This window comes from Cottoperca gobio, chromosome 9, assembly GCF_900634415.1.
Source record: "Cottoperca gobio chromosome 9, fCotGob3.1, whole genome shotgun sequence".
Classification (NCBI taxonomy): domain Eukaryota; kingdom Metazoa; phylum Chordata; class Actinopteri; order Perciformes; family Bovichtidae; genus Cottoperca; species Cottoperca gobio.
In genome coordinates this window covers 17,051,291-17,077,046 of record NC_041363.1, presented here as the reverse complement: position 1 = coordinate 17,077,046, position 25,756 = coordinate 17,051,291, and the positions used below count along the sequence as shown (strand labels likewise).

At 40.1% G+C, this 25,756-nt stretch overlaps 1 protein-coding gene across 2 annotated transcripts in view; it reads right to left on the bottom strand.

Annotated features, from left to right (window-relative positions):
* The window catches only part of kcnip3b (Kv channel interacting protein 3b, calsenilin), a 39,758-nt gene extending 27,898 nt beyond the window's left edge, over positions 1-11,860 (bottom strand). For both annotated transcript variants that reach the window (XM_029439612.1, XM_029439613.1), the window contains exons 1-2: positions 11,748-11,860; positions 1,121-1,295 (exon numbers count right to left, since the gene is read on the bottom strand). In XM_029439612.1, the coding sequence (XP_029295472.1) occupies positions 1,121-1,295; positions 11,748-11,753 (181 nt within the window). In that variant the 5' untranslated portion in view covers positions 11,754-11,860. The remainder of the gene's footprint in view (positions 1-1,120; positions 1,296-11,747) is intronic.
* Between the last annotated feature and the right edge of the window lie 13,896 nt (positions 11,861-25,756).

Below are 25,756 nucleotides of genomic sequence, written 5' to 3'. Positions count from 1 at the left end.
ACTCGTGTTAGCTTGGCTCCGGTCGACTCGTTTCACCATTACATGCTAGTTAGCGCGTGTTTCTACAGACGCAAAATGGATCAATTTCTTATTAAAATAGTTCCACACCAGGTGGACAGAAACAAAGCGTGACAAACGAGGAACATTAAGATTTGTCTTTGGAGCATCAAACCACCGCCAATCGAGAGGAAGATGCTGGAGATGTGGTTTGTGGACAGACAACAGCTGCTCCCGTTAAAAAAAGAAAGAAAGGTACGAGCTGTACAAGACGAGCATAGGACATTTCAAGACAAGTGGACAGAGGAATTGTTATTTGTCCTCCACGAGTCGAACCCTTCGTGCTTAATGTGCAAACAGACCTGCTCTGGTTTCAAGAGAAGTCATTTGGAGCCGCGTTTCCAAACGACGCATCCAAAATTCAACGAAACTTACGCACCTGGAAGAGAAATTAGTACAAAATAAATAAAATAGAGCAGCTTTCTTCTCTTTCTGGACAACAAAGGCTCGTACACAGGACAACTAATACAGCTGAACGATTAACTGAGGCATCTTTTGAGATGGATGGATTTTGGCTCGGGCAAAAAAACCTTCTCAGACTCAAACATTGTGAAACACATGCTCTTTGGCTTCTGCAGAAATATTGTTTGCAGAGTTTGACAACATCATCCCAGTATTAAAATAATCCTGCTTTTAATGAATGCATTGTTTGGCTGCATTGCATATTGTATGTTCTGGGTGTGATGACAGATTAATAAGCAGACGTACTTTTTATGACTGGATACCTTTTCACACTTTGCGGTAAAAGTGTGTCTCTGATTGACTTTGTCCAATCAATGTGGCTCTCACGTAAAATAGTGAAGACCACTGATGTAGAGAATAATGATGGTGAACTGAGACATTTGATAAATGAGCGTATGCAACTAAATGATCTCCAGGTACTTGAACCTGAGGTCACCTACTTGGCACAATGAGTTCGCCGGGCCTACAAGGACCTTAGGAGGCCTGCAGAGGTCCATCCAATCAATTCATCAATCAATTCAAACACTGTTAGTCACAGCTGTTGTGCATTCACCGCATTGTCAGTCTCACCAACACATCACTTTGTCCCTCTCTCTCTCACCTTTGTCCTGTGGCTGTGTACTGGCGATGATCCATTTAACCAGGCAGCACTTCATCAGAGCTTTCCGAGAGAACCGCGGCTTCTGCCACTTCCCAGAATCCTTCCCTCTGCCCGGCGCAGGCTCGACACCATTAGCGTCTCCCAGCAGGCTGCCGTCAACCACCTTGCCATCCGCCTGGAGCAACAGGGGAGGTAGAGAGGGAGTTCAGGTCGATATGGAAATTAAACAAACCAGGCTGAGATCTTTAAATTAAACAGGAGATTAATCATGTGTCTGGAAATATGATTAGCCTCTGATCTGAAAATGTTTCAGGAAAACTTTAAAGAGGTTCAACAAGAGTTCAGTTCAGCACATCTTATGAGATTTATGAGTTTTATATTATCCAAGTTTTTGACTGTTGTTGCATGACCAGGGAGTACAAACACGCAGACAGAAAGATATATATATATATATATATATATATATATATATACTTACATAAACTCCTGACATATATTTCCATCTGACAAAGTACAACATTGACATAATATCACTTTATAAAGTTGATTCAGTGAACTTGTTTAGCTTAGTAGTTACATAGTTATTATTTACAGATCCAGAAGAAACATAATAATATTATCATTCATGTGGATTTGTGTTTATGTCCAATATTCAAACTCTTTTAGTTTTGTTTCTCTATCAACTCATATCTGGTTCTTTAGCTGCTAAATTCTCCACAATTTTTACCAGCTAACTTTGTTTGCCATCTGGTGGAGAGCAAGTCATGTCCAGTTACCTTGTCACAGAAAACAGCTCCCTGCTGATGAGAGCAGTGAGAGTGAACCAACACCGTAAACATGTGGGCCAGAAAACCAAAACAATGAGCTGAAAGACACAAAAATGCTCCAAACACCAGCAGCTAAAATAGGTGAGGAGAACTGCAGAGCTGGATTCTCTGTCCGTTTTTGGAATGAATGACCTCATTCACGATATATGTAGCCGTTTTAATTAATGTCAACATATTTATTAGAGCAACTTTGAGTGTTTACTGGATTGTTTTGGATTGCATTTATATAAGATCCAATGTTTATCAACCCCTAAAGATGTACTAAATTACAGATGCTTTAATTGATGCAACTGAGAATAATGACTTAATTTGACTCATTTACTCCTTTTTCTTTTATTGCTAGTGATGTGATTATTCCTTTCTATGAATTAAAAAAAAAATAGCCATCCATTCATCATTAACTAATTATCATTAATAAAGTGAGTATTACAAGCCAGCATCATGAAGTTGTTGTCACCATATGGTCTTGAAAATCTTCTAATAAGGACGGCTGCAACTACAGCAGCTCACAACAATCCACTAACACTGAGCGGATACAGGAAGAGTGAACATCTTTAGTTTAGTTTTAGAGAAAAAACATCTACAAATGTTCAAATCTGTGATGGACAGTAAAGAGTTTTTCTTGGGAAGCCTAAAGACTTAAACTTTGACATCAGCTTTCTGAGAAATCAGGGTGGAGGTGAGGTTACTTTAATATTTCTGAGTTAAGCACTGTCACATCTTGAAATATCTTCTCTTCAGGTTTAATTTCAGATGAATTAAAAGTCTGTTCCTGTTCATTTTCATATTGAGCTCCAATTTATCAATGTGACTCTTACTATGCAGGACCAATCCCCCTCCAGCTCATTTATATTCACCATTCATCCTCTTTCATCCATGGAGATAAACTTGTATTTAAAGTTTCTTTTGCTCTAATATATTTTTTAATTTCTGCAATTCTTCATATTTTCGCATCCTTGCAGTTTGTTTAACAGCAAACACTGATGTGATCTGATTTAGCGAGAATTTCTCTTCTTAAATTCTCAAGAAGCTTTATTAAGCTGCTCCTGCAAAACACACAGAAAACACAGACACACAGACACACAGACACACACACACACACACACACACACACACACACACACACACACACACACACACACACACACACACACACGTGTACACTGGAACAAGTGTGGGGAGGAAGATGAAAGAGTTGAATACAGAACAAACAGTAGCTCTGTTTACTGTGGGGAGAAAAAGGAAAGCAAAGGATGACAGTGGGAGAAGAGGAGGAGAAAGGGAGGGAGATGGGAGGAGAGAGAACACACACACACACACATACACACACAACATACAGATGATTCTAAACGGCTATTTGATCCCATCGGAGTCTGACCATGCAAATCTCTTACTTTAAGGTTATGAGAGAGAATGAGGAAGAGAAAAGAGAGAGAGAGAGCGAGAGAGAGAGAGAGAGAGAGAGAGAGAGAGATGTGGGGAGGTCTGCTCGTGTTCCTGGAAGAACTGAAGTCAATTAGCATAATGAATACATGAATACTGGCCTATCTGAGAAGAAGAGCAAAGGACGGCCAGAGGACAGGGGGATGGAGGATGGGAAGATGGAGGCGATGAAGATATGAAAGCACTTTGCTGGGGAGTACATTTACATGGCTATTTATGTGCATCTTCCACATGAAGAGATGGATAAAATGTGCTAAAGATGAGAGAGGAAAAGGCGGGGGAAAAGGAGACTCTGAGGAGTGAACATCTGCATAGAAACACACAGAGTCAAACTCGAGTAATGACGTAATGACAACACACGGAAATGGAAAGAACAATTTCAATCCATCCCAACATTTGGAGAGGGACAGAGGAGTAAATATGACAAAAAGCCTCAGCGGTGACTTTCGCTAATAAATTAGAAAGACATTTTTTTCAAATGTGGCTTTTCAGTGGAAGTCACATATTGAAAGAGGAGACAGACAGACGCAGTGTAAGCAAAAGAAGATTCAGCACTACGTTTGTTGATTATCCATGGACCGCTGGACACACAGACATAGTCACAATCAGAAGCCATGCACGCACACACACACACACACACACACACACTTTTGACTAATATTTTTCATCTTATGTTCCCTCTTAACGCTTCAGCTAGCTTTGTCCTGGGGCAGCACTTCCCTCTTGTAACTTTGGCACAACACACACACAAACACACATACACACATCCTATAAGGCAGAGCATATACCTATAATGCTCAAAGTGAACACAGAGCAGCGACATGGTGCATATCGCTATGCTTTGCTATAAATTATTAAATATATGTTGCTGTTGGTTTAATGTATGTTGGTTTACATAAAGGGTAAACTGGCCTCATTACATGAAACGTCTTCTCACTGTTGGCCCACTGTATCTAACAGAGCAACTATATGGAACAATTAAAAATACAAGTAAATAAGAACCTCTGGACATCTATTGCTAAAACATAAAAGTAAACTTCAATGGCATTGGGGCTGTATCTAAATACAGTAACCACAGCCTGCTGCATTTACTGAGTTCCATTTTCTGCTACTTTATACTTATACATATAATTGCAAAGTGAAATATTGTACTTTTTATGTTGATGTCAATACGTGTGTACTTTCACTCAAATACAATTGTGAATGCAGGACTTTTACTTGTTATTTGAGTATTTCTGCACATTGGTATTGCTACTTTTACTTTAGTAAAAGATTTGAGTATCCACTACTGCCCAGAGAAAACAGACTTCTGCCACCAACAGCAAGAGAGCCAAAATAAAACACAAATACTAGGGTTCAAAAGACCAATCCAAAATTACTTAATCTGACATCTTCATGGAAGCCGCAGAATATGTCAGAGCCGGAGAGAAAACCAGCGGGATAAGACATGAAAGTGCACTGAGCTTCAAAATCTGATTTATCTGATTTAATCTCTTTTCTTCTTATTCCAGTCTATTGTTAAACAATATCACATCTCCTCATATATATTATTTTCTTTTTTTCAAGCAGTATTAATCCATTTTGGCCGCCTGTGGGCAGCAGCACAAGCTGTAAACACAACACTGACGTATTGTCACCATGTAAAGTTGTTTTGTTAGCAAACAATAACTATTTACACATCCAGCAAACACAGACCAACATTTATCGTTCATGTGGAGTCGTGTTTCTGGCCACCTGGCGAATGTAAATCTAATCTTGGCTCTCTTGTAGCTCTGTTTTTGGTCTCCACCATCTCCTGAGAGAAATATCTCGCTCTTCAGCCAGTAAATGCTTCACTATGTTCACTAGCTCGTCTGCCGTTTGAGGACTGAATATGTAGTGTACATGTGGTTTTTAGATTTTATGCTGCTGTGGCTGAAAACAACTTTATTAAAGCAGTGAAGGTGAATCAAAATGATGTTACAGGCTGGAAAAATCAAAGCAACAAGCTAAAAGTATTGACACATGGAACTTTAATTACTGTTTGTATTTTTCTCTCACTACAGCGGCCTTTATATTATTGTAAATCCTTTCTTGTATTCCTTGTTTCTTACATCCTCGTAATACCAGAGTGGGCTGGATGAGACGGGCACATCGATGGAGGTAGAGAAGGAAGAGGAAGAGTGATGCAAAGGGAATAGAGAGCGAGAACTGAAGTCTGCTAATGTCAAATTAGCGGATGGGAGTTTCCATTAATAAGTTATATGTGATTAACATTCTGCCAGGCCACAGCAGAGATACAGCATGTTCTGCTATAATGTCCCAGATCACACATGTACTCTGAGTTGTTATCAGCATGACTCAAACTCAGCCAGCAGAGGTTCATTTGTTCTGCCTGACTGCGTCTTCAAGGTCACAATTGGCTTCAAATCAAGCCGTTCCAGGGGGAATCCTGGAGACAAAGAGGATGTATAAAAAACGATAACCTCTCTTTCGCATGACATCTGTAATTTTTAGAGATAACAAGAGACTATGAACACTGTCCAGAATACATCTATACCTGATTGAGTTAGATCTTCAATGTGAAAGTTACACTGCTTACTGATTGTACACAAGTTTGGTTAAGTTTTGGCACAACAATGACTTGGTTATGGTTAGGAAAATATTGTTGTTTGGGTTAAAATAACTGATAAGATTAGGGGACTTCCATCATCATGTTTATGATAATAATCACATGATTAAAGTAAGGAAGGATCGAGGTGGTTATAAGAAACCAACGTTGGAAATGGTAAACATATATCTTTGACCAGAATTAAAATTAGAATTTGTATTTATCTATTTTTCACATAAGTTTTTGGGCTTAACATTTTTGCCAATTTTTTTTTATTTTAACAAATTTATATTAATCAAAGTAAGATATTAGAGACAAATATAGTTTTAGTATTGGTACCAAAACTCAAGCATTGTAATTTAAGATTGACATTCAAAGAACAATAAAATACATTTTTGCTATTTAGCTAAATGACTACCTGAATGTTTGTACTGTTTTCTTTGCGAATAAATAAAGAGAAAATAGATTAAAGTTAAGAAATGTGTTAGCTTAATGGATGTGGGCATTTCTTGGAACCGGATTCATAAAACAACAGCCAAGCTTTGCTGAGAGAGTTGGTTGTTTACAGTCTCTGCATTCAAAGAGGGGAATATCACAATCTTTCTACAGTTTTATCATAAAGTAGTTATTGTCTAGCAGATTTATATTCTATCCTCACGAGGACATCTGAAGTGCAGAAATGCAAAAATAACCATGGGAACTTATGAGACCACACAGCATCCACAACACATGATGTGAATTCACAGCAGACACATAAAAGCAGACACAAGGGCACAGACTATAAATACACAGAGACCTAAACGCACACATGGAAACAAATATACCTTACATCTGTCACACACACAACAACCACCCACATACCCATGCTGCAGTTCAGTGATACCGCATGCAGGGTACAAAAGACCCTGAGAACTGGCATCCCAACAAACCTGGGTTCAATTAGGTGCAGAATTGATCGTCTGCTAAACCCCTCCCTGTACAATCACTGCCAAACACAGATTAGCAACCATAACTAGTCAAAACGTGTGTGTGAAGCTTTGGATTTGTCCACCTGTTGAACCAGTGTGCATGTGACCGCAGCACGAGCGACACGTATATAGAGAGTTTGTGAGTGTGGTGTCTTTTTGAGCCGTTCCAAACACAAAAACACACGAGCAGAAGTGTAACATTGTGTTTGTCTGCTTTAAAGGGACAGTGAGTGTGTAGGACTTGGTGACATCCAGCGTTGCAGTTGCAGATTGCAACCAACTGAACACCCCTCTGTTCACCCCTCCCTTTACAAGGCAGAGGTAACGAGCCATCCTTACCATAACACTACTTTAGGAATAACTCAATTCAGGTGACGTCTGGCGTTAGCGCAGTTTTACATGTGTGAGAACTATCGTGGCGTTCAGGTAGCGTAAAAACGGGAAAAGCCCTCTCTAGTGCCAGAGTTTCTGTTTGTCCGTGCTGAGCTACTGTAGAGACATGGCAGTGTCACATTGAGGACTCCGTGGAGGAGGTTGCTGTTTAGCATCACCTTACTGTCTGCCATTGCTGTTGTTGATTCTGGCACATGCTCATTACACAAAGCAACAATGGGCTCAAGGAGATGATGTCATTGTTTGCCAAACGCTCCGTTTTACGTGTCCACAGATACAAAGTAACCACAGTTTTGAAAACCCTCCATTTTAGTGACCTAAAACTCCTTTTTAATCAAAATCAACCATTCATATTATTATTTAGAGTTTCTCTTCACTCTGGATGTCTGCTTAAATCTGTTCATCTCCTCACCTCCTCATTGCCTTCAATTTATTTCACAGTCACCCTCCTCTCTAATGTCACCTGTCACCAGGCTACTCTCAAGGTGAAATACTAACTGGGATTCAAACACAAGGGAGGTATAGTCAGCCCGTGTGAGTGTGAGAGAGTGTGTTTTTGTGTGCACAGCCTATGTAGAGAAATGAGACGAGCAGGCAGGAGGAAGAGGAGTGACAAGGACTGACAGCACTCGCTCACAAATCCTACCACCCGGGATTTCCTGCAGAGGAGCCGAGATGGACTCAAATCTCCAAGCGGCATGAGAACATGAGAACATGAGATTCACTGAGAGTTAGCTCATTTTGTTGCCATTGTGTGTTAACATATAACTTGGATAATATTAGTTCTAAAGTAAGTTTGAATAAAGTCATACCTAGAGATATAAAAAGAAAACGTTGAGTTCTTCTACAAAAGATAACCGATATGAAATCAGTTTCTTATGACGAGATGCTACCCTGCATGTGAAAACATTTATAACAGAAAACCTGGAGTCTTACCAGGCCGCGAAGGACTAACATTAAAATAGTAATTGTTGCATTTATTGAACTCAAGCCTTCAAAACAGCAGTCTACAAACCAATGGGTGACCGGTGGCTATGTCCACTTCTTATATAGTCTATGCTCGTGTCTGTCTGGAATGAAGGCGGAAGTAGAGTAATGTTGTTTTAGAGCCACACAACCTCGTAGGTGTGAAAGTGTAAGTGGTTAAAAGGAGTGTGTGACTTGGACACAGGAGACAGCAATTCCTTTCATTTCATTTTCTACCGACAATCTTTAAATCATGACCTTTAAATAATGTTTCCCTTCACCTTAACCAAAAAGCTTTTCTAACCAAAACCATGATTTTCTTTTTGTTTCTGTGACTAAACCTGAACAAACATTAACTCTAGCAGATCTTTTTCTGTTTGATTTTCAGTCTCGTGTTAACTTAACAACTGTTACACTAGAAAATACTGTCTGTTCTGGACACTTTGTAAGACAACTTGTTTTCCTTGTAATGCCATTTGTCTTAATAAATCAAATAAAAAAACTCAACAACGAAAACACAGAAGACAAAAAGTGAAGCTGAAGTGAAGTCATTTAATCGCTGGACCACAGAAGAAGCTTCGCAGGTGGCAGTTGGAGCCCTGACTGATGAACTTGTAATAGTGCCAGCTTCTGTTTTCAGTTTGTTACATTAAAACGCAGAAAAGAGCCGAACTGTAGCCTTCACCGACAGTTGAACAAATATTTATATTACATGTTCTTAAGATGTGCTTCTGCTTAGTGCGGCTCTTTACTAGAGCCTGCTGCAAGACAATATGCGAAACTGATGGTCGAGGGCTGATACTATTTGTGTCCTGACTGCTTGAGCCTCTCAGTATGGCTGTCAGTGTGAATCAGTGTGACTGTGGGAGGACAGCACATCCATATGGACCACATGCTGTTTGTACGTGTGTGTGTGTGTGTGTGTGTGTGTGTGTGTGTGTGTGTGTGTGTGTGTGTGTGTGTGTAGCCGTCGGCCTGTCTGGTGTAGTGTCACTGTAGTGTGCAGCTTAACTGTGTGTGACTGTTTTGATTGACCTGCTGCTCTGTGGAAGACTGAAACGTCAGGCTATTAAAGGAAAAGTCCAGCATAAAACACGTATTATGTCACAGGGAAACAGCAGTTAAAGCGTCTTTTATCTTCAGCACAGTTCTGAGAGGGGTTTAAATCCTTCAGCATAAAGGATGGGCAACTGTCGGCTGGACAGAATACATAATCTCTTACGTTAGAACCAAATACCGAACACAAACAAAACTGACCATTTGAGACTGTCCTTTCAAAAAAGAATTACTTGTGGGACAAGATACATTCGACTTTATGAAGAGAGAATATGTTAGAGCTCTGATCTCACTGAAAATTACTCTGAATGAGCAAAAAAAAGTATTGCTCAAACAACATGAATAAATGACTAAATGTATTGATCAGTCATTCTTCTGCAAAAAATAAACTCAAGTGAGTCACACACTAAAACATCAGGCACCCAGGTGCCTCACAGCGTGATTTAATTCAAACACTGCATGTCAATATTCAGAAAGAGAAACAACTAAATGTTGGAGGAGAGGTGCTGCTGCAGTCAAAGTGTGACAGATGGCAAACTGCTGGTAATAATGGCTTCTGTGTACTTATGTTTGCTGGTACTCGTGTTAAACATTTATATACATGGAACAGAGGGACAGGCCCTTTTAAAAACCCAAAACAAATTTGAGCTCAAACGATCATCAGAAAATAAATCGTAACAGTGCTTAGTTCTTGTTTCTCAAACGTTAGTCTTTTTGATATTATATTGAATATTTTCGAATGTCAAAGTGGTGGTTGGACTAAACAAGCAACTTATAGACAGGATAATCAGGATATTATGATGAGCATTTCTTTTAACCATTTTCTAAAATGTTATAGGTCAACGATCAATCGACTAATTTATAAAATAAACAGAAGATTAGAGCGTCAACTATTAGTGTATTAATCGATCAACAGAAAATGTATCTGCAACTGATAATTGTTTTGTACAGGCAAACTAAGTATCCAAATATAAAAACAATTCATTTTAAAATGTCCCCACCAGATTTGGACATGATAAGACATTTTTCTGAATTTGCTGACAATGTGTGCACCAAACAATTCATTGCTTGTATCGAGAAAATAGTCTGTAGATTAAAAATAATGAAAACAATCATTTGAATAATATACTTTGAAGGCATTACTAACAAGCACACGTGACATGATGAATTAAAGATGTGAATTTTTTTTAAAACAAGTGCACATGTATGCAAAAAAGGCATCCACGGACACACTGAAGCCTGCGTACCTCAGCTCTCCACCTGGTTATGTTGATTGATCGACCAATTTACTGACGAACAGGTTGAACGAGTGACTGATGATGAGCCTCATCACAGAGAAGCTCTGCACCCAATTGCAATTTCACCACTAAGAGCTGAGTTTGTGTGTGTGTGTAGGAAGAGACCATTTGTTCCACTTGTTGTCTGACATGATCATGAATTTACATTTTTCTTCTGTCAGTGATCTTATGTTTTAAATCTGTGAAAAGTGAGATTCAACAAATTAAACACAGGTTGCAGCTTCCAGGTGCAACCATGCTGAAAGGAGCTGACATCCTTCCTTTAAAAAAAAAAAAAAAGGACTTGCATGTGCAGGAAGATGTTTTCCTTGTTTTCCAGACTACCATGAAAAACATTTATAGAGGATGAAACTCAACCAGAAACATATAATTCATGGAGCTTTAATGAGCTTTGCAAGGGCTGGAAGTCACTTCAGGGAGGCTGGGTTTTCACTTTACAGTCTATTACCTCGGATTTAAACTCAGAGGCTTGTTGTTGCTGAGGCCTGGTCCGCTAAATAGTTTTTTAGCCAGTGGCAGACAAACAGAGGCAGAATTGCTAAAACAATCTCCCTCCTTTTCTTAGAATTGAGGATTTAAGGCAGGCTGTGCGGATTTGAAGCCGGATTTGAAGACGGATTTGAAGCCACGCGTGAATTACTTGGATCCGCACGCGGTCTCTCCTTGTCACACACAATAACAAGAATATCAAGGATAAACCCCACATGCTAAACATTGACGGAGGGAGAGGGAGAGAGGGAGGAAAAGTGGTGGTGGAAGAAGACGTGATGCTAAGTGACACTTGCTGGAAGCCGTCTGCGGGAAGCGTCTCCACAGCTTCCAGCAGGGACGCAATTACATAACTTCAGTCCGAAACTCAGCTTTCAAGAGCAAAAGTGGGACCAAATAAGCCGCAGGGGTCCGTAGAGGATTTAAAAAGAACAGGATATAAATATCAATATCGCCAACAAGTAGCTTGTCGAGCTGATCCATTTAACTTAAGACGCGGTTTTGATTTTGATTTTGACACATGCAAAAACAAATCAGCTTTTCAACGTTTTTCTTACGTCGGGTAATGCTTGAAAAGGGATAGTATTTGTGATTTACCTGCATGTTGTCTTGTGTTGTAACGGCGACACTGGTGGCTGGTTTCTACCCGAGTGTGTGTCCTCTCTGCGCGGACCCTCAACCTCCAACTGCCGCTCCGCTGGATGCGAAGGAATGCACACGCGCGCACACACACGCACACGAGTGAGTGTGGGGTGGGGGCAGGGGGATGCGAGGGGTGCAGCCAGAGAGGAAACAAGCGGACCTTCATCTTTCACAGCCTAACATGATGTAACGGCAAAATCAACAGGCTGGCAGCGGATTTGATCTACTAACCCATCAACCTAAAACATTACATGCAGGAGGGGAACATCTCGGTAGCACTTTATAATAAGGGTACAAAACCATATAGCTATGCTTAAATTATGCTTTTACAAAAATTTATTAAATAATAAATACATTAGTATACAGTATGCTAAGTGCATTATTAGGTTCTGATTAACAGCCCTCTAATAAATACTACAATAAAAGGTGACATTGTCATTTATGGTAAAGAGACAATTTCTTCACTCATTTGACCGTTTTCATTCATCTTTCCTCCTCCATGATCACTGCGGCCAATGTCAGCATGTCATGAAAAGACAAGGAGGTTGTATGCGTGTGTGTGTGTGTGTGTGTGTGTGTGTGTGTGTGTGTGTGTGTGTGTGTGTGTGTGTGTGTGTGTGTTGCATTAGATTACAGTGTGTGATTGTCATTAGAGTGATTGGTACAGAAATGCAATTAAAGCCCTGCTGGAAAATCCGTGTGAGGTCAGTGAGGAACTGAATCAATTCTTCTCTCTGTGTAGCTTCCAAGAGAGGAGAGAGAGAGAGAGAGAGAGAGAGAGAGAGAGAGAGAGAGAGAGAGAGAGATTTTTTAAAAACACTTTATTTACAAAAATAAATGTAAACTCACAAACAGTTTACAAATAAAGTGCAAGGAAAATCCATTTCTGTTTAAAAAAAAAAATATATATATATATATATATATATATATATACACATTATTATTATTTTATATTTATTTTCTTTATCCAACCCAAAAAACAAAAAAACCTGTGCAAAGTGTAATTCATCGTTATCACTAAACCAAACAATCTTAAAACTACATCAAGGAGACTAAAAACCAATGTTAAAAGAGAGAAAGAAACTTGTGAGTCTCTTACACTCGCTAAAAACATGGAAAACAGCCTTGTGACGATTACAAAATGGACACTTGTTAAAAACAGCAGGATTAAGGACAGAAATAAAAACGTTGGAAGCGATAGCATCTTGTAAAAACCTCCACTGAAGGTCGGCAGTCCGCATTTTGAGGGGAGGTTTATATAAAATCCTCCACCGTGGGCCCAGTACGCTTTCTCCACCAAGTCTGTTGCTCCACACAGTGGAGGGCCTACTGCACAGGCCTTTTCTGTTGATGCCTTCAACACAGTTAGTATAGAAAGTTCTTTTGTCGGCTCTGTGTAGCGACAGTTTTTCTGGATTAATGACCTTGAGCAGGGGGCCGGTCAGTTCTCCCAGCCCTGGGTTCAGGAATACTTCGGGAAAGGGGTCCGCTGGGTCTGGATCAGCCTCTCCCTGGCTGTGTTTGGTGAGGAGGCTCCTCTCTTCTCCAGTGAGCCTCTGGCTCCAGAGCTGCAGGAACCTCTGATCCACCCGGACAGAGTTCCGACCCAGCAGAGAGCCCAGGGCCCAGCGCCAGCCCCACTGCATCCACCAGCTGCTGCTGGGACAGGGTCTTAACTAAAAGCAACCTCCCCTCGATAAAATGCTCGACCTCCAGTGAGACTGGAGTAAAATCATATACTTGTGCTCTTTTATTTAAACTCTGGCTCCATTCACCTGTAAAACACCCACTCTAAAAGTATCCATAGCAAGTGAGATGATAAAAACAAAAATAAAAATCATTTTAATTTAATAATAATAAATTAAATAAGATAGACATCATCAATGTTTGCTTGTTTTTTTACTTTTAGCACAAGTTTATTTAATCTAAAAACCTCCTGGTCAGTGAGGCCAGACTCCTCTCTTTGGCTCATATGGAGTCTGGCTGAGGTATTAAAAACGGCCAAATCTGGAAAGTATTCCTCCACTTTTACCCCATGTTGATTTTTTGTTTACTGGAGAAACGCTTTAAAACTTTTAACCGTATAATAACAAATGTCTTGGCTGCTACTTAAATTAAAACCAGGGATGTCACTGCTATCTGAGACACACTCCTCTTCACTCAGACTTTTATCCACCTGCCCCTGCTTTCTTAAAGTCTGCCCCTCATCCCCAACTTTGCAGTTTTTTTCTCACTTGATGCATTATTTATTTTTCTCCTGCGTTTTATAGCAGGATTTTGTTTTACCTCTAACATTGTCACCTTCTCCTCCATCTCTACCTCCTCAACCCATTCACCCCATATCATCTTTTCAACTGTATCCACTTTACTTTCACCTGCCTCACCCAAACCACCTTCCTCACTTTTCTGTATATTATTATTAATACACACACCTGGTTATTAAGTATCATATATACCTGTCTACAGTGCGACACTACGTGTTTCAGTAACTTACAGCCAGACAGGATCTTTCCCGTGTCTGAACAGCTCTCTACTGAGGAATTCATCAGTTAGATATAACTACTCTGGTTGCGGGCAGGGCCAGTGGCAACACCTGCACAAGCAAATCATTCACCATGATACCTGTCTCGATGACGCGGTTCACCTTCTCCAGCTGGTCCAGAAAAATGACAATGGCGCTGATCATCCGCGCCAGTGATTTTATACTGAAATGTCCGACCTTTTCCCCCACAGCTAAACCTACATCTTCTACGCTACATGGGAAGCCGGTTGAGATTTTTATACCGTTCTTCCTCGTCAGCTTGGTGAATTCTCCATTTACCATGGCGTCAGACGCCAACCGGCGAGACACCGGCAGGAGAAAACCCCACAAACACCCCAACCACCACACCCAAACTCACCAAAAGTAAAACTAAATCAAACTATCACCAATAAATTGCGTTAAATTAAATCCCATTACAAAACAAACATATCAAAAAGATTGAAAACGAAAACCCACACTCAACGTCTCACTCACACACAAACTCCCAGCATGCACTGCAGAGAGACAGAGAGAGAGAGAGACAGAGAGAGAGGGTGAGAGACAGAGGGTGAGATAGATAGAGGGTGAGAGACAGAGACAGAGAGAGACAGAGAGAGACAGAGAGCGAGAGACAGAGAGAGATGGTGAGAGATAGAGGGTGAGATAGATAGAGGGTGAGATAGATAGAGGGTGAGAGAGAGAGACAGAGAGAGAGAGACAGAGAGAGACAGAGAGAGAGAGACAGAGAGAGAGGGTGAGAGATAGAGGGTGAGATAGATAGAGGGTGAGAGAGAGAGAGACAGAGAGAGAGAGAGAGAGAGAGAGAGAGAGACAGAGAGAGAGAGACAGAGAGAGAGGGTGAGAGACAGAGGGTGAGATAGATAGAGGGTGAGAGAGAGAGACAGAGAGAGACAGAGAGAGACAGAGAAACAGAGAAACAGACAGACAGACAGACAGACAGACAACAGCAAGATGCTGAACAGCTATCATGCCAGGTCAAGCATCCCAATACATCACATTGATTGCATAATGAAGAGCCAGGAACAGCCTGTAGGATGAATGAGAAAAGACCATCTGTCTAATAAAATTGTTTCTATGAGCCACCAAAGATGCAGACACGTTTCTATATGTTTCCACAGCATCACGCAGGTCAGTTTAAGCAAATATACATTCACATGGAGTTTCATTTCAAAGCTAGCCAACAGGACAGTATGTCCACAAATAAGATAATCAAACCTACTGTTATAAGAAATTATGCTGAATGCGATAAACAGAAAATTGGAAAATTATAACCCGGGGCTGCAGATACACTGCATGTACAAAAATAACTGCAATTTTACAGATTTACAAATACACATATTTGTTTTCTATCCTCACAACAGGTCAGTTGTACTTCCCTTAGTGGAGAATAAATCAATTCAAAACAAATCTGTCAGCCAGGTGAGTGTGAGGCAGCAGGAGAAGGAGCCACATACAGAAAGCTGAGGCAGATAGTAACAGTTAAAGGATTATGTTGTTATTGTGTTAGTACCCATTCATTTCTGGGATTCATTTCTCTAAAGGCCCTGTCACACAAATCCGTATGGCAGAAACGTATGCTGGTGTATACGAAATATCGGCAATACGTTGATATAAATTAAGGGTAAATTGTGATCGTTTGGAGGACGCAGACGATACGCCGAACACGCCAGACATACGGCCCTGTCACACAGCTCCGTATGGCAGAAACATGCCGGCGTATATGAAAAGTAGCAAAAGATTTGTCAGTGTCCAAATACGTCCAACTTTTCCACAGCGGTGTTGTAGCTGATGTATACATAACGAATACATAACAAATTATTATACGTATGTCAAACCCATTGATAGCGTATCACTTACTTATACAAAACGTATCAGAGCGTCTGGCCAACGCAGCTGGAAAAGTGCCATTTGGTTCACGTCATGCTGATGCTGGAGAACGGCTAGAATGTACTCTTGTCGCAGCCTCTCAGCATCCTCCATGCTCTCTGATGATGGGTTGATGTATTCATCAAAACATGCTGTGAAGAAGCTACTCACAGGGACCCTATATACTATATTCAAACCCCAATAAGCTCCCAAAACGCTTGCTGAACGCTAGCTGTACTGTAGAAATACGTTTAATAAGTCGTCAGGCATAATGTTAACATAGGGTAGGAATAGGTTATCCACTCGTTATCAATAAGTTGGCTGTAGGATTCACCGTCAGCCGACGTAGCCTATATCTAACGTACCTCTAACGTATTCACGTAGGTATTTATGTACTATATTTACGTAGGTAAGTATTCACGTACTGTATTTATGTACTATATTTACGTAGGTAAGTATTCACAACAAATTTTCCTATACGCCAGCATACGCTTCTGCCATACGGATATGTGTGACAGGGCCTTTAGGTAAGACAGAACTTTACGATATGGTCGAGAGCACCGAGAGAAGGAAAAAACAGCCTACGTTTTAAATTTGAGGAACATAAAAAAATGCATGAATAGAATATGATCAAATTTAGATTATTTTAAGTTTTACAGTAATTATAATTATTGGATTATTACATTGGTTGGGCAAATAAATACCTTTGGTCGATCCTAATTAAAACTATAAAAACCCTGAGTGCGTTCAGCTTCTGAATGGATTACATGCTGCTCCAACACCATGCTGCTGTAACACCAATACTGACGTTCTGGAAAATCAACTGTTAATACAACAGTACCTCAATTTCACTACTGCTGAAGTTCTTCTTGCAGCCTTTTTTTAGTGGCGTCTCTCCAATTCTTATTGATTAGAGTATTTGCACACCTGCTCTTATCTACCTGGCTCAGTCAGTAGGGGCTTGGACTGTGAGCCGTAGGAATAATGTTAATTTATGGGGACTGTTGATACTTTAAAAGGAGTAGGTGTGTATTTCTATGTTAAGTAAAATGATCTGAATACTTCTTCCATCATTGTCTGCAGCTTTGAAACTTCTACTAGATTATGTTTTAATGATTGATAAACCTTGCTGAGGATATACGACACAATACAACAAGAGTCAGGTCTCTTAGAAAAGGTCAGGAGAAGATTATAACTCTTTCTTGAAGGTCTTACCGCTAAAGTGACTTTTAACAAAGTGAATTTCTTTCTAATTTCAAATCTGTCAGCATCCTCGCCCTTGTCTCGCACCTTATCACCATCTCCATCCCTTCCCTCCCATCTTGTCCACTTTATCCCTGCGTTGGTCGCTTTCCGTAACACACACACACACACACACACACACACACACACACACACACACACACACACACACACACACACACACACACACACACACACACACACACACACACACACACACACACACCCCACTGCGAGGGAGGATAACAGTTATCGGAGAGAATGGCTCAGTAGGACAAACAATCAGTGCAAGGGTCAGCTCCATCTGAACTCACACACAGAATAAATATGATGGAAGATGGTTGAAAATCGGCAGAGGCTCTCTGATCCAGGACATCAGATAGTTGAGTCGGGCAACTATCCCTGATATCAACTATCCCCCCCCCGCCCGGACATCCAGAGTCTCTGCAGAAGAGGAGAGATAACATCAGGCAAACAGGAAAAAAAACAACTTTGAGACAAGGACAGATCTTGTCTTTCAGGACGGTAATAATACTAATATTTAAAACGTGCAGGTGGTGATAGAACAGTCTGGAATTGAAATATTGTTTCTGCAGCACAATCCATTAAATCATCTCATGACTGTCAGATTAAATTTGTGACCCCTTTGGGAGGTCCTGACCCCTTGTTTGGGAAACCACTTCTCTGTTACGAATGAGATGAGTCCTCATCGATTGCATTTGAGTGATTTATAACATGTACACCTTTTATGCTTTTATCCATGTCATGAAGGAGATTACATCTGTGCTGATACACATTGTACAGAGAACAAATTACACCAGAATACGTGGTCAGGTTAAAGTGAATTGAAACATTCTTGTAGCCAATCAACAGCATCCAAATGATCCCTGTTAGATGTTAATGTTTTAGACAAGAGTCATTTGGCACATTTGATTGTTTTAGTTTTTAGACTCTAAGGCCAGAGTTGCCATTTTCACTTCATTTAGTCTTTTACACATCAACTAGACAACAGCAGATTAGCCATGGATTCACACACTTCCCCTTTTCAGCTACTGTACACTAATGTGCATGAATCTATGCCGCGCCTGTCGGCTTAAAGCCTGTCACCGTGACAGAAGGAAGAGGTGGAGGAGGGGGATTGATCATCAAAGCACTGTACAAATCCTGTCTGCTGTTGGCTGAGAGGGAGAGAGGAGATTCCCCAAGAAAGAGCCTCACAGCTGGGATGATACAGTCGGTAATTTGCTATCACCTTTGGAAGAAATAGAAGAATAACACACAGCTAGACAAACACGTGCACACGCACACACACACACGCACACACACAGCAGCAGCTCAAGTGTAATTCGCCCCTCAGAAGGATATCATGTTTCTATGGAGAAGAATGTCTATTTTTAGGAGAGATATAAATAGATATTTCTGTAGCTCCAACACTTGTATTCATGGATGTGCCCAGCATATTATTTCCTTATCTCCGTGTGTCTCTGTGGACTTGTTTCTCAAAACAACACGTTCAAAGATTCCTCTGCTCTCTTCTCGAGTGTGTGAATGACAGTCAGAAACAAGTGGACAATGAGTTGCATCTGTCTTCGTGACATAAGTGCTAAGGTCTCAGAGCCTCTGACATCCAGAGGGAAAAGGAAAAGTGTCTGAGTGTAATTGGTAATTGGTTGTCACATTCATCAAGACACTTTCTACAGCCCTCCTTGGACCAATAGAAGCAGCAAAAGCATCAAGATAACATCCATCTCTAGAGGAATCATGTACGATGGAGCTGGACGACGTCCTGTCCGAGGCACGAGACAAACCATAATGCAGCTGAAGCATCAGGCAGTTTGGTATCCTGATGTTTTAAATTAAGATAAACAACAGGAAGTGTTTAACAGTGGCTTTAGGAAGTGGACACAAAGGAGCAGAGGGACACGGGGGACTTATCGTGGAGGCGGGGTGGGGGTGAGATAGGGAGCAACTTTGTAGCCGTGGAAACAGTTGCTAAGTAGCGAAAACGAGGAATCCCTCGGCGGAGAGGGACAAAGATGTGATTGTGCAGAAAAAGAGGAAGAAACTGTGTGAATGAGTGAACATTTGAGTTTGTGGTTTTTAAATCATCTCTAACAGAGCTGCAACTAAAGATTTATTTTATTATCCATTAATCTACGGATTATTTTCTCAAAACCTCGCTAGTCTAACAAATGTCAGGAAATAATAGGCTAACCATCACAATCTTCTTAAAGCCCAAGGTGACCACAAACCTACAAGTAACTATTGAATAAGACAAAGAAAAGCAGAAAACCGTCACAGTTGAGAAGTTGGATTAAGAGAATTACTTTAATTTCAGCTCGATCTTGAATTTTCCACTGAAGGTTAAAGTGCATCTTTATAGGTTGAGAATATCTTCAAACCTCTTTTGCTAAAAAAAAACCCTGGAAAACACATTGTAACGAAGCTGAAAACAGGGCTAATGTTCTCAGCTCATGAAAAATTACAATAATCTCACGCAATGAATTGTGATATCTGTGCAGATGTTTGTGAAAATTAATATTAATGTATGTTGAAGCATCAATTAATAAATGGATTTCTTTCATCATTCTCTTTATGTTTTAATTTGGATCACTACTCACAAATAAAGTGATTTTCAATTGTCACTGAGAACCTTTCTCGTATTGATTATTCGTCCCACCTGTATCATTACGCTCAGGTGTGACTCCCACGCTACAGCACGCTCCACCATCTCTGCACTTCTCTTCATCCCCATCCCGCATTCGCCTCGTCCGTCTCCTTCGCTGTGAAATCTGACTGACTGAAACAGGAACGAAGAGGACATCCCATTAATATGCTAATCCATGCGGGAATGACTTAAACATAAGGAGCACAGTCAGAAATACATGTGTGTCAACTACTGAGGCACGCTGTGTGAAATCAAAGCTCAGAGAGAAGAATGAGGAGGAGGGTAATATGAATGTATTGTGGTTGCGTGCATAAAAAGTAAAGTGTTGTGTTTGTGTAAAGGGAATCCTTGCATCCACACACCACAAGAACCGCATCACGCTGCCGCCGAAAGCTTTGCAATAGAGATAATGAAACTTTCAACAGAGGGTTCTGGAAGCAGGTGGATCAGCACATGTGTGAGGGTGCCATGTCCTTGCCTTGGGAGGACTTGTTTGCTCTGTGCTGGCATCAATAATCCATGCAGCCTGCACTTGTGGAGAGAGAGCAGAGCACTAAGGGCTTATGTAAGAGAGTGTCAGGTCGGAGGGTCGGGTTGGGGTCCTCCTGGACTGACTGACAAGAAGGAGAAAAAAACACAAAACAAGATGCACATAAATCTGTTGATGGTGGAGAAACAAAGACACACCCATTCTGCGGATCATGTACTTTCAGTGAGTATCTACTGTGTGTTTTGACATCTTTACTCCACAAGCAGTTTGCTTTGCTGCTGATAAGGCTGACGGCGGTTTTTGAAATGGGCTGGTAAGATGTCGGCAGGCGTCTCCTCCCTAACCCGAGGGACGAGCGAGTACAACCTGCTCTCTCCTCTGTCTCAGTAAATGTGCCACGCTCAGTACACTCCCCCTGCCTCGCGGACAAAGACAAGCCAAAGAGAGTGTTTTATTTCTCTCTCCTTATCTCCCTGGCCAAAATCCCCTGCCTCAAGAAAGCAATTTAAGGGCCAGACAGCGACAGAGGAGAGAGTGAGAGACAGGTATGCAGCCTCATGATAACACTGTAGAGATCAGGTTCACTTGAATACAACAGACTACATTAAGCAAAGAGTAAGAACACAAAAAAACATTTATTTACATTTATTTTTTTCATCAACTAATTTCATCAACTAATATAAAGATCAAGATTATTTAAGGGGCCTAAAGTCCTTTACTATGAGGTGTTCACTATACTGAACTCACTGTGATACTTTGATATGACCAAATGCAGAGAATTATCCATCTCATCATTTACCTTTAATAATTCAGGGCCACATGTGAGCAATTTAAAGGGTTAAAGGGGTCATCCTCCATAATCTGCATCACCTTCTCCGGTCAGAACATCGCACTCTCATCAACAGTCACCAATCTGGGTGTTAAAATGGATCCTCACCTGACCTTTTAGGCCCACATCAGACACACATGCAAGAACTCCTTCTACCATCTCAAACATATTGCTAAACTCCGCCCCACACTCTCTCTGTCAGATGCTGTAAAGCTTGTCCATGCCTTTGTCTCCTCCAGACTTGACTACTGCAACGTACTTCTCATCGGGATTCCTAGCAAAAACCTCCAGAAGCTACTAGCGCTGCTAGGATCCTGATGAGAGTGCGAAAGTACGAACACATCACACCCATCCTCAAATCACTGCACTGGCTCCCGGTCTCACTCAGGATTGACTATAAAATCTCCCTTTACACCCATCAGTGCATTCACGGAAATGCTCCATCCTACCTCAGAGAACTGCTCATCCCACAAACCTCAACAAGAAAAGTTCTGAAAAGGATAACCTCCTCCTTCCCCCCAGGACCAAGCTCAAAGCCATGGGAGATCGAGCCTTGCTCCTGCTCCCAGACTGTGGAATGCTCTCCCTGAACATCTGAGGACGCCACAGACTGTGGATGCTTTTAAAACCAAATGGTTTTTTATTTTTTTATTTTATGTATATTCTGCTCATCGTTTGTACTCTGTAGCACTTTGAGTTTTGTTTACTCAAATGAAAAGTGCGCCTATAAATACAATTTATTATTATTATTATTAATAAACTTTTTTTAGATCACATCAGAAATCACAATTTTATTAATAGTCAAATAAAAAAGAATAAAAAACTAACATTGTGTTTATTAAATGTCTTCCATATGACATTTCTGTGTGTTTTTTACATTGCACATCTTTAACATAGATAACAAATCTTGATCGTGTTCATCCTAGTTTCTGAGATACAGTAATTGTGTTATCATACTATATTTAGTCTTTGGGCACATGGGACAACTGTCTTTTTCATAAAATATCTATATTTTTAAATGGTATTTTAAGAAATAATAAGAACATTTTTAGCCAAACGGTTTGACCGAATTTAAAGGTTTCTTCAGATTTGTGCTTCGGTAAACCCAGAAAACACATTCAAAATGTCAGTTGGGGGCACAAATGGGTTAAAGGAAAACATATAAAAACAAACAAGGATTTACAGTAACATCAAGTCAGCATGACAGAAGCTCCTTTAGCTCTGACATAAAAGACATATAGTCTGACTGGCCTGATTTTGTCTAAATCTAACTATAACGATATATACAGTAAATAAATATATATATATAATCTACTTCTAACTATTAAATATAACTCATAATTACAGCCAACGTTATTCGTCATTAGGAAGCATGTCTGAAATTGTGGCCAATTCAGAAGTGGAAACCCCAATCAGGCTGAAGCCTCTTTGCTCTGTTCCAGGAAGGAATTAATCTTAACCTGGATGGCAGTGGTTAATTAAATATTGAGGCATTTTAAATGGCTACGCCGTCGCTTCTCTTTATCGGCCACCTCCTAAGATGACAGTCCCATCTCTTTTGTTCCTCTGCATCTGGAACAGTGGCTCTAATCAGCTAAATCCACGGCTGCAGTACATTGTGTTATAGAACATTAAATAATATGAGACTACAGCTTCCCTCACGAAATGTAAAGAACATTTCAGTGCAGAGTAGAAAGAGGGTGATAGGTGAGATGCATTAAAATCCTCTTTTATTAGAGTCCAGCCCTTTCAGATGATGGATTTTGATATTTTAGAGGGCTGTGGGATTAAAATCACAGGCAATCCACAGTGAGGTTATAATCTGCTGTCTCTACCTCAGGCTGCTTTTATTCTTCATTCAACCAGGACGTTTCAGATTTTACAGCGATGGCTCGGAAAATGAGAAAATGTCTCTTTAAGGGATTAAGGGAAAGAACAAAACAAAACAAATAGAAAGATGGAGAGATAAAGTTGTGGTAAAGGTTTGACATTATGGGAAAAACGCTTAATCTTAATTTTCCAAATCAGTCCAAAGTGAGTGTTTCTTATCATGCTATATTTAGTATTTGGGCACATAAGACTACTGTTTTTACTATATATTTCATTAGGCTATATTTTAGGTAAGAACAGTGGTCCCATGTGTCCAATGAATAGCCTATCTTTAAGTAAAGTATGACAAGAAAACAGGAAGCACAATCAAGTATTTGGTATCTCATAACAAAGATATGCACATATGCAGTGTACAAATAAATGAACATGGAAGACGAGCCATCAACGTTAGCATAGATGAGAAGAAGGTGGATAACTTACCGGGCACATACTAGTAGCTGTTAAGTTTGGCCAAAAGGCTGATGATGTCATTGTTACCTCTTTTTAGCCACAAAGACTGGAAACAAACAGCGAGCTTGGCTTTCTCCAAAAGTAACAAAATCCTCCTACCAGCACTTCTTAAGTTCAATAATTAACACATTATAGCTTGTTTGCTTTTATAGGTTCATAAGCGTAAGTGTAAAAATGTTGAGTATGCTTTACGTAGTTTTTGAACAAGTTAAACACGAAATATTAAATGTGTAATTAGTGAGCTCCAGTAGGTATTTGTTTGACCTCAGGACGGAGCCAGGCTAGTGGTTTCTCGATAACCAGTCTTTGTTCTAAGCTAAACTAAAATAGGCTAAGCTAATGCTTCATGTAGCTGTAGCCATTAGCTTGTAGTTGTATCTTCTCATCTATCATCTATCTATCTATCTAAAAATAATGAATTATATATCAGAAAATATTGACCCACAATCTCAAAACAATGAGAAATTGTCTCAAAATATTGACTTAATATCTTAGAGTAATGAGACCTCCAAATATTGACTTTATATTTCAAATTAATGAGATACACTGTCAATATTTTGACGTAGGCCTACAAGGCCAATCATTATCAATATATACAAAGTCATCATTTTGAGAGAGTTTCTCAAGAATGAAGTAACAGGATCTTTTCTTCTTCACATTGGAGGAAATGCAACCAAACCAAAGAAAACGACATCACATTTGACAAGTAGCAGTAGATACCAGCTCGCTTCTTTCTATTCCTGTCATAGTATCTCATTATAGACACTCTGCTCTGTGTACAGTAGAGAAGTTCAGTGTAGACCGCTGCCAGATGTGGCTGTCAATCAGATTAAAGCTTTGTGAGGATTAAAACATGTCTGGCTCCAGAAAAGCAGACCAACCAGCTGCAGACAGACCAACAGACTTGTGTTTCTCAGGTATTTCTGGCTGCATGTTAAGTGAATTCTCTGAATATTCAACAGTTTGCTCACTGACCTGCATGAAAACAGACCTGCAGCTCTGATGATTTCTGTCAGAGAACATCAAAATCTCTTTTAACGTTGTTGAATAACCGAAGTACAACGAGGAACCAGCAAATGACCCGTCCTTGACATTGGCTAATAGTCATGTAGCTATGAAAGATGATCAACCTGATGTAACTGACAGGTGCTCTCTACCCCAGAGAACAAGATAAATCCACACCCATTGTCATTTGTTAAACTTCTCGTCCTTTTAGGGGAAACTGCCAAATGGAAATTGTGAGTAGCCTACATTTCTTCAGAATAAATGATTGTACAAATGTGACCTGACAGGTGATTAGTTTAATAATTTTCTCTCCCACATGAAAAACAAAAGTAGAAGAGCACCACCTAGTGGTTTCACCTCATTCCTGCTGCAGGTGGAAAGTAAGTACATTTACTCCTGTACTGTAACTTTAATGCTCATTTTATGCTTTGAATGTACTTTTTACTGCACTACTTTTAGTCTCTTCAGACATTTAACCTCCAAGCGTCTTTGGTTTCATGCAAGTAGCAGTTCGAGGCCCAAAGATGTAAAATCATCAAAGAGTTCATCACAAGTGGTGTCTGTTAAGGTTTAGAAACAAGTAAGCAGCACATGCGGTCAGCCACAGGTAAGTCAACAAGTGATGGAAGCAGGGCCAGATGTAAGATTCATTTCTATTTCAGTACATTCAGCTCCATGTCTTAATATAATAAATAACTTTAGAGCAATACAATACCAACAGGACTTTTCATAAACATGAGTTAAATCGCTCTCTTTAAATTAAGAACAAGTACAAAGGGAATAAAATTGCATCGAAATGAGCTCATGCCGTTGTCCTCCCCGACAGACAAGTACATCATTTTCAGTGTGAGGGTTATCATTCGCTTGGTTATGGGTATTACTTGTGATCAAAACAAAACAAGAGTCCAAACTGATCTCACTTTGTAGGCACACTATGAATGGGTCTAAACCTTCTGTTCACAAATGTCAGAAACATTAAAAA